This window comes from Sinohyriopsis cumingii, unplaced genomic scaffold (genome assembly GCF_028554795.1).
Source record: "Sinohyriopsis cumingii isolate HCF-2022 unplaced genomic scaffold, ASM2855479v2 utg002885l, whole genome shotgun sequence".
Taxonomy (NCBI): Eukaryota; Metazoa; Mollusca; class Bivalvia; order Unionida; family Unionidae; genus Sinohyriopsis; species Sinohyriopsis cumingii.
In genome coordinates, this window is record NW_028316329.1 from 334,174 (window position 1) to 347,395 (window position 13,222).

Below are 13,222 nucleotides of genomic sequence, written 5' to 3' on the forward strand. Positions count from 1 at the left end.
AGAGAGAGAGAGAGAGAGAGAGAGAGAGAACAATTGTAACTTGCAGTTTTGGTTCGCAACTGTATTCCTGGTAAGTGAGAAATTCTAACTCTCTAACATATTTCATGTAGATAATGAACATTCTTTTTAACTAAATACACTTTGAAATAATATGTTTTCTCCTCTTTGATCCAGTGATATTCACCCTGTGTTTGGTATCCAATTTGTATTGTGCAGTAATTATTCTATGTAACTAGACCTTTTTCATCAAAATGACTACATTTGGATTATCTGATCAAAGTTTCAAGTGGAACTTTACTGCCATGATGGCACGAGTGACTAATGAAATAGAGGTAGTACAAAATGAGAGTGGAAGAAGGAAGTTGTTCAAGGGTTTACAAAATGTTTGGCGTATGCATGATATCTGTACTATCTCGGAAAGCTGTGAAATATATTATCAACAATGTCTTTAAATATTTTTTTACAAGATAGTGTGTGACAAAAAGGCATGATTGATGAATGCAATGCAATATCGAGGATAAATGGTTGGGGGAACGGTGCTTTTTAAAATAGTGTTGCAACCTGTTCCGTAAATGCCCAATAATCGTCATAAAGAACATAATAATTAAATTCCTTACTTATGTCTAATAATTCCATTGCAAACAGTATCGGATTCCGCAACAATTTGTATCTTTTCTTCAACCCATGCTCTGATTGTTTTAAGACTGAGCAAGAAAGTTTAATTGTCTATCTCCGAGTACCAGTATATACATGGAGGGTGAATGTACCAATGCTAAAGGCTACAGTATATGTATTGCAAGCTGCGGTCAGGATGTGTTTTCTTTAAACAAAAGTGGCTGTTTAAACTGTGGAAATCGTATCATCATGGTTCATGGATTAAGTGTTTCTAGTCAATTCATGATAAACTATATGTGACAAACGAGAAATAAATCGGCTATATTCTATCAATACATGAGACTAAACAAAAAAAAGAAAGTCGATGACACCGAAAAGACTACATTAAACACAAACAGAAATGTGGGTAATATTTGTAAAGGAGTTTGCAAATTTCGATAACGTGTACAGAAGATGAATGAACAAATAAATATTATACACAGTTGAACAAAATTGCATGTATTTTCTCGAGCAGAAGTTGCTATAGAATACTACAACATGGTACGATTTCACATCAGTCTAGAATTATTGTTTTAAAAATCTTTTAAAGAGTTTATAATAGATTCTAAGAGTAGAAAATTGAAATTTATTGAACAGAATAAATACTCAATTAATACAGGCAATATGTTATACATGTTGATTCACTTAGTGTTATTTTTTATATGTAAATTTTTAAAATCGTTGCATCATAATTTCTTTATTATCAGTCTTCTGTAACAGCAAGAGTGTAGATGTTAATAATGTCAGCTAATCACTTTAATGGTTAGGGATACAATATTATTATGCCCAGTACTATCAAACTCTAGCAGGAGATTATGGGCCGATCCTCATTCGATACAGATTGATTATTCCTGGTGAAAAAATGCAAAACCTCATACTTTCAACAAAATTTGAAACATTTCGAAAAATCTAAACAATGTCAGCATAATTTTATTTTATGTCTGACAGTATTAGATGACTGAATTTTGTATTATCATGTTCGTGCTAGCTCAGTAAATTCTGATATTTTTAGAAGTGTTTTGATGGCTAGATCATGGTTTTATTCTGTGTTTTGTTTCATTATAAGAAAATCGATATTTTATTAGCAGAATAAGTGTGGATTAGAAGATACAAAATTATGTAAATTGACTCCTTGATACAATGTCGTGAGGTTATTTGTATTAGAGTTCATTTATTTTGTTTTTCTTTTATGTATAATATTTAGCAATAAATCGTTTAAATCATACTGGGTTGGAATATGTCATTTACACAAAAATGCATATTGCATTATTTCACATAGTGTGTTGGTCACTAGAGAGCTTTTCCAGTGTGTACAAATTGGGTCGATAAATATATTTCTCATCGAAGTATATCAACATATCACTGTGCTATTCATTAATTCGTCTCTTAATTTTGATATAATGATACACCACGAATCCATCTATTGTACATTGTTTTACTCCGCTCAAAAGTAAAATTGATAACTCCTCTCGTCTTAATTACACGCTAATTTTATCATCGTCGTTACCGTTACCATTGTTATCATCATTATCATAGATATTGTCACCATTGGTAGTAGTAGCAAACACTGTTAGGTGATGTCGAAAATATGATGATCGTTAAAGCAATATTCAAGTAACAACAAGTAAAGTAAAACCAATTCTTACATTTTGCTGTTCTGTTTAATGCATCATTGTGATCATACTATATATTCGTATTCATTATTTCAAGAGATTTTCAAAAAGAGACAAAAGGAAGACATTGTGTGCTTCAAAATTGAAACCAAAATATATAGATTGTATGGAATGATAATTGGTATAAATGTTTAATGCTACTATTCGGTGATTGAGAGCTGATATCATAACACACTGATAAGGTATCGATTTTTGAAAATCGTAATATCTATAAATCAATTTATACAAATAACTCTTGCAAAATCTGTAGAGGTTATCTAACACATAATTCTAAATCGGGTATATGTCTGATTTTTATCAAAGTCATATTTATTTGCATCTTCAAATGAGAAAAAAATGAATAAGCTTTTGGCTTCCGTTCAAATCCCCAATTTATCAATTTGTACTTACTATAAATAATATTCATGCAATTTAAAAAATAAATATCTTCATCTGTATGTGGCATTATGGCATTAGATTCTTAGCGTCGTGCAGCTGAAATGGCATTTGATACAATTGTAAAGCAAAATGAATTCCAATTTTGTTTTCTAAATAATATACTTAAACAATAATAGAACTTTGTTTTGATGATTGCCGGTATGATGTTTAATGTGGTAAACGCCATCTGTTAAATATAATGATATTAGCGTTATTTAAATTGAACAGTGACTTGTGTATACTCAAGATGTAACTCACATCTAGGATGTGCAGTATGATCCTTCAGTTATCTGAAGTGTACAAGAGGAGTCTTTAGTCTACTGGGAGCTACATTGTCAAGACAAAACTGAAAGTTTTAGAATTATCATAAGTGTACAAGAAGAGTATTTACGTTCAGCGAGTGCAGTCTTGTTAAGACTTAACTGACATTTTTAGAAATATCTTAAGTATACAAGAAGAGTCTTTACGTCCAGTGCGTATTGCAAAATTCAACTCAAATCTGACATATACAGTCGTTACTTTACAAAAGCACACAATTTGCCTGTATAAGTTTTTGAAAATTCCCAGGAAAATAGCGAACACAGTCTAATGCATAACGTGTAATAAATGTTATAAACAAGCATTTCGACTTGTCCGATGCTGACTGGATTCAGCTGAATAGGATAAGCATTATAAAACAAATCTCAACCAGAAGGCGCTGATATTCAACATTTCGAAATCATTACAACCATATACTAACGGCACATTATAAAACTCACGATGTTTAATACTTCCATGTGTACTTCCTTTTATGGTATTAATAAATATGTATAACATTTGCCACGAGTCTCAGTGACCTGGACATTTGGTCAAGGTATGATGTCTCAAACTATACATACTGTACATACATCATTATTTTCTTATGATACTTACCATGATTGCAACCGCTAACCTTCAAATCAAGAATCTATACTTTTGTATTTAGTATCCAAAGTCCAAGCCATCCAAAATGACTCTCAATTCTAAATAACTATATCTATAGTACACTTTATAAATATAAGCCATCATACCAAAGTAACATTACTAGAAATAAGTCCCACCCGAGAAAGGTAAGAGTAAATTTGGACTCTGTATTCTTCACGCAACTGTTGGTCAATATATTGCAGCCGAAATCTTCAAAGTTCATCTTGGCTTCACGTCCTAATACAACATTGTCACTAAATTATACACCAGATAGACGCAGCCACAAAAACGAATGTTAGAAACCTTGCTCGGTATTCTTTTGCAATGGTTTTGTATATACATGTTTGGAATATCATAAAAAAATATCATCCCTTCAAATGAACACTTGGTTACTACAAAGTTTAAGAGTATACCATGAGGTAACGTTGATATCCCCACTTCTTACTAAATGTCATAAACTGTTTTAGAGCAGCGAAAACCATGATTTATATGCGTTTCGCAAGAACTTTCACACATTTCTGTAATGTTCTTGAAAGTTAAACGGAAACAAAGGTTCCTGTGCACTTTATTGCATTCTCTTGTTCATTCATTCATATAAATTTGTATATTGATCACGACCTTGTCCGTCTACTAACCGGAACCAATATCGTATCCCAGTCTTTGCAGTCAACAATGCCAAACTATATCGATCGTCCCATTATAGGTATATGAATCGATTTACCGATAAGTATATAAAGTTGCGATATAACAAGCTACATATCAAAACAACTTCTTCATAAAAAAAGACATCTGATGTATTTTAATACTTTTCAAATCCATATGGTTTAATCAACATGTGTTTATTTAATACATATCATAAGCACACAAAATCCCAACTGCTCGTGGTGTATGCACATACAATAGCATTGTATATCGCAATACTTACGTCCTAAAATTTAAGATATTGCATGTATTGCTAATGGTTGTCGCTGAATACAGCGATTTTGAATTTGAAAGAGAAACAAACCAAAATAGCTACGGCAGCAAAAATTACTTTCTGACTAGACTACTATAGTTCTCTAGCAATAAACACTATTTGCGCGTATACGAATTTCATCTTAGTGGTTCAGTTTGTTTCATCACTACCTCAATCGCATTATTAATTTTGATTACATTTTCTACCTGAATGTAACAGCTGTGAATCGCAAAATTGGAATAGCATTTTCACAACTCCTAAAATCTTTTGCTATATTGTAAATATCATCACAATGAATGTCAATACTGTTTTCGGTATCGACTCACAACAAAATCACTTTACCTATGTCATCTTACATGCTTGCTATATCTTTCATGTGGGTTCGTTGTACCTGGTATAAAATTTTTGAAGGCGTTATCTTTTTAGTAAGATAGAATCTAAGTTACATGTATTCGTCCACAATGGTTTTAAGTGGCTTAATTACGATTCTAATTTTCATGTGTATGGCAATGTATTGGTTCCAAAGCATATGTTGCATCTCTTAGACCTGAACATTTGAAACTAAAAGGGCACACGCAATTCGCATTTCTAATATTACAATTAGGAAATGTGCCACGAGTCTTCTCTCTTAGAAAAGAGGATTGTTTGAGTAAATGCAAAATAAGAAACACGTTGATTACTAATGCTTTTTTATAGCATTGAATAATGATGAATGTATATTTATCTCCATTGTTCGGAGTTTGTTTGGTATTAACCTGCCGATAAACTTATATTGCACCAAATCGACCTTTTTCCAGTGCCATGTTGTGAAGAAAGTCTGAACCTGTAAGCTTTGTTTTTATTTTTTTGTTTCAACAATATTATACTTGCCCTCTTCAATTAATCTACATTTTCTCGCCTGTTACAACGACGTTATGATAAATATTTCCCGGTTTCAAATAAAGGATGTCTTTGTCTGTCTCTTTTATTTTGTAATTTTTTGACACTGTACTATGACTGTAGTTATAATACGAATTTCAAAATCTGACTGCAATATTAGGCTTGCGCTATTAGACTGCTTACATCATATATACACATCAAGGAAAACTACATCACCTTGTGGTCTTGCCAGATCTGCTTTGGTCATTGCATGTAGACACCAACTGTCATCATTTGTCGTTTGACAAATAATGAAAAGTAAAGTAAACCTCTCACCTGCAATGAAGACTTCCTAATATATGGTTCTGGAAAGCGAAGCGCCAATCAAGAAACCTTTTCATCGAAAATATATTTTCACCAGACATTGTGTAATCTGATGCATATTGTCTGACAATACCTATATATGCATGTTTCATGCTTGCAAATGCGTATGACTGACACATAGGAAATTAATAAAAAGACAAATTATCAAAATGATTGCATTTATTTAGTTATCAATATACATAATGTATGAGCACAGTAAATGTTTATTGCAAGCTGGAAATCAATGTTCTCATGAATGTTTGTATGTCAGCATTATGCAGACGTTCCTTTAGTTTTATTTTATTAATATAAAGTTCTATTGGAAATGAAATAGTGGTCAAATCCTTATATATAGAGTACTTTTAATACAGAACTGCATAGTCTAAAATTAAGCATGTTTCTCAAGATATGCTGTGATTGTCTTCCGGACACGATAGTATCAAAGACAGTGAAAACAAATAAAACAGGAGAGCTTTCCTTATGGAGACAATTAGTAGAACAAAGGAAAAATATTAACATATCTCGCAAATTTCCAAGTTAAAATTTCACTAAATATATTACATAAATGCGACTGCTTATTCACCTTTGAAACAGAAACCATGATAGAATCAGTCCAACAACGTAGGCACTGTAGAATATAAACTAAAATCTCGTTTCATGTGTTCGTGTATCCACTAATGTATTGCCGACAAATTGTATTATGAATAAGTAAAATCGAAACGTTCTCGTTTTCATGTATTAATATATGTGTTGTTTAATGGTTTATTTGTCTGTGCTAGTTCTTTGCTATAATGTAATATTTCTTTTAGATATTAAATACAGCTTGTTGATAATATTCCATGAATATCTTCTGAGACGATAGTTCCGTGCTAAAGCACCAATTATGCTCAGTAAGACAGCAATTTTTCCAAAAACATCCTCCAAAGAAACTCTTCTGTTATCATCTCTTAGATATTTCATTTTCTCGTCCTCTTGCTGGCTCTTAATGTCTCTGCCAAAAGAGAGAAAGTTGAAATTAGTTTATAAATTAATGCATTTCTGTGTGTAATTTAAGATATAAAAGCTCATACAAGAGCAAATTATCTTATGGCAATTGCTCTCAACGAACATTGTAAAATGTAGCTCTCTAGATAGATATATAGCTACAAATTTAACCATAAATAAAAAAGTATTTATTTTGCCAAAAACGAAATGTTCTTGTTCAACACTAACAACATAAGGAAATGCCCCTACCCAGACTGATCTGTAATCCCTTTCAGCTATACCCTAATCCAACATTAGATTCCTCTAGTAGGTTACACTGATTTTTGTTCAGAGTGGATTCTATTAATATGTCACCTGGAAGTTTGAGAACAATGGTGTCATAAAGAATTTTGGGTGTTTGGAGGCTAGTAAAGGTACTTTTCCAACTTAAGCAAGAACGAATCATATATATTTTTTGCGGATAGAAAGAATGAGTAGTGATCTATTGAGACCGTTTGAAAATCAAGTCACAAACATTTTTAGAAATACACTACATGCTGAGAGTGACATTACCACTCCGATAGCTAAGCTACTGAGAACTTGTAGAAATGCGATCCTGCAAGTTGCCCCTGGTCTATAATACGGTTCGTCCCAGAAACTGTTGAATGCGGTCACGACGTTACGAGAAGAAAAAAAATAAGGTATTGAGGACTTGAATCATACGGCTAGAAAAAAAGCATGACATATACACGCAAGAGTAGATTCTTTTGTCGGATTCTCATACAATACATTATTCGTAATGGATGAAGACCTCTGCGGTGGCCTAGTAATTAGAACATCCGCCTCGGACGCGAGAGGTTGCAGGTTCAAACCCTGGTCGGGTCATACCAAAGACGTATAAAAATTGTACTAGCAGCTGCCTCGCTTGGCTTGCAGCATTAAGAGGTTAGTGTTAGGACTGGTCGGCCTGGTGTCAGGATAAAGTGACAAGGTGGAACATCATGCTACATGTCATCGGCATTATGCCCCAGAGCAAAACATCACTAACAATTGCCACACTGCAGATATCGTAACGATATGACTGACAAATGTGTTTAAGGTACATTCAAAATTCAAATCATACACACATAATTGATGCTGCATTTGTATTGAAAGAAGCAATAAATAAATACGCATAGCAAGGGAAAGGATATAAAATACTCGTAGCTTCCATTCTTTTCGTTAAAATATTTCGGCAACTCGATTATAAATTGATAATATTAGATCTTTCGTTCGCTCTAGCTGAGCAATAAATCAAATTGTTTAATTGAGTCGTGTTTGTGCCTGATACAAATTTTAGCATTCACGATATAATCAAGTCCAAACCATATTCTTCAGCATATTATTGTGATATGAATTCTTAACAAATTTCAAACTGGCTTTTGCAGGAGGTCCATTAAGCAATGGTTTCGCAGGTTTTGCTTTCTGTGTAAAACATCTGCATAATTGATTCAACTTAGTAAACATTTTTTAAAAATAAAACCTTATGATTTTAAAACAATATTTCCTCTAAGCATATTCTATTATTGAAATTGGTACTCTGCTTGCTATCGACTCTTGTGCTTTTGTGTATAAAACGGGGTACAGTGTGTACATTAAACAAAAAATTTCTTAACTTCATCAGTCCACATTGCAAAACAAACCTGCTCTTTGAGTGTGTACTCGTCTCCAGAAACAACTTTAAACTTCTGTTTTCACATGTACGTACGATTTTCAGTTTTGAATGTAATGATTTCATTATAATCGTAATACACTGGTTTATTAACAAAAATAGCAATTCAAAACACTGTACAAGTCAACACTGATATTAGCCCTTGCAAATGAGATTTTGACTTTAATTTACTCTTCCGAAACCGCTAACATTTTTTATGTTTAAATTGTGTAACGCCAAACCAAAAAACAATATGACATATTACTGTGTATGCAACTTGGACTGAGCACGAACGTTCCTACTAAACTGAACTAAAAGAAAGACAGCTTAACTCCAACAAACTAGTAACATATTCAAATTCCTAATACTGCTAATCTGTCCAAACATATCATATCACTAAAGCGTTGAATTATTTAGCATCAAAAGATCAAGGTCATAGATACTGCCCAGAAAGGACAAGTTCAAGTAAACCCAAATAAACCGAGCCTACAATGAGACAAATGCTGCAGACTTGCGTGCACTTAAACTACATACCGTGGGCAATTATAACTAAAGGAAAAACTCTTTGATAATATTTTGAGTGCCTATTGGAAAAGTTAAAACACCGGCAAGAAGAATAAGAGATCTAGCACCAATTGCCGTTTACACGCTTATAACTAACGTTGGTGCTTTAAAACCACCAACCCCACAAAAAAGAACCACTCGTCTGTTTTTACATTATATTGTCAGTGTCAAAACAGAGTGATATGAAAAAAATTGTTTGTAAAATCTAACATATGACCATAACTGTCCGTATGTTTTAATGCACAGTATAACAAATTTCTCGACATCGTCCAAGGCACTGGATTTCCACTTGCACAAAATAGCATACATGACTATAAATTAACGTTCACCGGAAGATTAAAACGACAATTTTGTCACCACAAAATGGGAAATGGGTTTTGTCTTGATATACGCGTGAAACGCATGCGTCAAAGATGGAATATAACTGAATGACGGATGATTTGTCAATAAAATACGTGCATAGCGTTTTCAGATTCTGGTTTGTTTGCTTGTTTGCTGCTGGTTGTTAACTCTTCCATATCAATGCTGCCACCAGGTTTGGAGAAGAGATAGAAAAGATGACTATTTTAATTGCTATACTTAATTAATTGTTGCTACCTACCAACATTATACTGCACAAAAGACCTTTGAAACAAGTCCTTAAGGAATAAAACAAAGTGAGGTAATGGAGGAAAGGTACAAACAACAAATTTAAAAGCATGATTTTATGAAAAGTGCGTAGCAGCAGATCGAAAACACAACGAAGTTACATCACCTGAATATATTCGAACAACAATATGAAGCGAAATAACTTGATGTAAATAAACATTTCACACGAGTTCATCAACAAACTCTAACAAATAGAACTCAAATTTGTATGTGAGCTAAATACACGACCGTCCATCAAAATTACATCAAATGCATATGTCCGTTTACCGTCGAGCATGTGACAGTCCGAAAAAGGTGTAACAGGATGAAGCCCGAATTTGATTAGATCTACCGGAGACTCTTAACACATTTTCGTTTATTTAAAATGGGATTCAAAGATAACTTATTATTACAAGAAAATGATGGGCAGAGTTCAACCAGCGATACAAGAAAACGAACAGTTCCTCAGTGCAACTAATCAGAGCATGTAACTACAGGAATAATCAAATGACAATATATGGATGGAACGCAGACAAATAGAGCTGATATATCGACCTATCACTAGGAAAGATCAATTCATTGAAATTAGAAACTAATGTGATATATGAATATCACTAGGGACGATCAAATCATATCATTTAGACGCATATGAACTATACATGGCTCATTGACATATATGGTGCGTGTATAGTTTATTTTCGCTCATATAACCATGTTGAATAATATTCACAATATATATATATCGTATCGTCTAGTCGACGATCACAACGATTCCGGTTCCAAAGCGTTCGTCTGACGGCCAAAGAGAGACTAAGCTTGGTCCGCTCCTTCCAGTTTGCCGAAGGATCCATCGTGAAACCTCATTCCCTTACAATCCGTTCGTTTCAAACCATTGGTCACTCTTTGCGAGTAAAGCAGTTATGTTTTTCCAGACAACAGCATCGACACAAATAACTCAAACGTGTTGTACATGTGATGCGGTAAAGAGCGAATACAGTGATATATATTAAGCAAGCCAGCACATGAACAGACTGCGTTATACGTGTGTAATAACAACGTTTCACATAAATCTGCCTCCGACAGGAATAAATGAACTGGATTGTGAGCTATCGAAAATAATGCATCTTTAATTCATGCAACATGCAACTGAATTCAGCTTGTCTGTTCATCTATAACATGACTAACTTGAAGCAGTCTGTTTACAATAGCATGTTTTTTTGTGACATAGGTCTGACTCAATAAATAAATAATATCGCATAACTGGATAACAAGAAAGGATACACTTTAAGGTACCCCGGTTATGACCAAATCCAAGGTTAGTGATCTCGATGTCAACGGGTTTCTTACTGCAGGCACTGAGCGTGCAGCACCATGTGAACCGAACTAAATATTTTGAAAAGATAGGGTTGAAAATAAAAGCCTCTCGTAAAGTTGGGCGCGCCAAAGAAATCCGAGCTTAGTTTCGATTATATGCCGAATCGATATATTACGTACGATTGCGTGCCATAAGCGTTAGACAATCTATGTGGAAACCAGTCGATGCAATGGAAAATAAAGTAATAAAGCCCACGGCAACAGGATTTAAACCAAATAAATTTTGGATCGAGTAAAAAGAGCGAGCACTATCTTTGCTCATTAATGTGATTTTATGAAATGAAAGTCCTTCAACGGCTTTCTGATACAAATTACACTGTCGAGGACATGTAGCATCATGACCCACTCAGTCACATTATCCTGACACCAGATCAACCAGCCCTAACACTAACGTCTTAATGCTAAGGGACAAGCGAATCAGCTGCTACTACCATTTTTGTAAGTCTTTGGTTCTACTCCGGCAGGGTTCAAACCCACGACCTCCCACATCTGAGACGAACGCTCTAACAGCTTAGGCCATGAGCTATATGCTGCTACGCTGCCAGCTCTTCCAGCCTTTACTAGCCTTTTGAAGTTTTTCTAGCCCCTCCAGACCATTCAGCTATAAATATACACAACCGGTCAACGTATTGCATGGAATAAACGTTAACGATGCTAAAATATGAATATCTCCTAAATCATGACCAACATATAGAAGCACACCAAACATTGCAGAAAAAAACATCTATGAAATACATGCTACTTTCTATTTTCTAAATAAATATAAAGCCTTCATAGACGAATTGCACCAAAACTGATATTTTTCTTTACCCAAACACTACACAATTTTCTAGAGTTTTAATCAAAAGGAATGAAAGAAAAACGGTGTATAGGTATGAGGCATTTGAAATGCAGATTCAAATTTAACTTCAGCATAAACTACTACTCATCCCTATGGCTGTAGTACGTCGTGTACTATAGACTCTACCTGACGAGATACAAGAGATAATTGTGCCTGTATATGACAAAATGCCTCCTATAAATACTAAAATAATCGTTCAAGAACGAGGGGTAAAGTAACCTTGCACATCACGATATATGGGTGTGTCTCTGTAAGCGACCTACGAAAATACTCATGTATTACTCAGGCACCATTAGAAGAAAAACAAAATTAAACTATCCTGGGGAACTCTGTACGCATCTACTAAATCAAATGTACAAAAGTGTCCTAAAGCATAGCCAAATTATTCAAGCTATTTTATATCTTATTCCGTGACAACCAACATAGTTCATATTCAGTTCTCTAGAATGCTGTCAATGCACGTAAACTAAGCAAAGTTTTCAACGTAGGCATGTGTTGACAACAAACAAGATGACAACAGTAATAGTTACAGAGATAAGCAATACCCGTTAATGAATTTGGTCCTCATATGGTCCATGAGCAGGACGTTTTCAATAATATATTAAATGCGCATCCATTTAATTACATGACGTTATTTGCAATATCGTTATTCTTACTAAATGGCAAATACGCCAAAGACAAGAAAGCTTTTAAGACCATGCATGTGAATATGAACTGATTAGTTTTCAAGGACTTGGTACATATATGCGATATGCATGGAGTCTCAAACCAAACGCTGGAACAAGCATCAATCTCTACTTAGTTCGTTACCTAACATGAAAAACTTTCATTAAATGTTATCGAAAATCATCTATGTATAAATTAATGTCAAATTATCAAGTTATAACTTTGTGAAATAATTGGTTTCGTCAAACATCTGTGTGTATACGATTTTACTGGCTTTATCAGGAGAATGATAAAAAGTCAAAATAATATTCTATGACGTCTACATTTTGGTAAATTAAAGGTGTATCCATTCATTCACTAGAACATGATCTCCGTTGAATATTTGATTTACCTTGTTACTATATCCTCCAAGGCAAGTGTAAAGTTGGCCTTATCTTTGCGGTCTGTAATATGACTATCATGCTCCAGGAATGAGTAGAAGAATTTAGGAGCCTATAAATCAATAGGATATATATATATATATATATATATATATATATATATATATATATATATATATATATATATATATATATATATATATATATATATATATATATATAATTAAGATAATAAATTAAGCAACAGAAAGAAGC

The 13,222-nt window shown here is 33.6% G+C and overlaps 1 protein-coding gene across 2 annotated transcripts in view; it reads right to left on the reverse strand.

The window, feature by feature from the left end:
* Positions 1–6,024: 6,024 nt before the first annotated feature.
* Positions 6,025–13,222, reverse strand: part of LOC149770000 (uncharacterized) — a 39,189-nt gene continuing 31,991 nt past the window's right edge. For both annotated transcript variants that reach the window (XM_089949551.1, XM_089949550.1), the window contains 2 exons: positions 12,979–13,079; positions 6,025–6,853 (listed from right to left, as the gene is read on the reverse strand). In XM_089949551.1, coding sequence (XP_089805677.1) covers positions 6,649–6,853; positions 12,979–13,079 — 306 coding nt within the window. In that variant the 3' untranslated portion in view covers positions 6,025–6,648. The remainder of the gene's footprint in view (positions 6,854–12,978; positions 13,080–13,222) is intronic.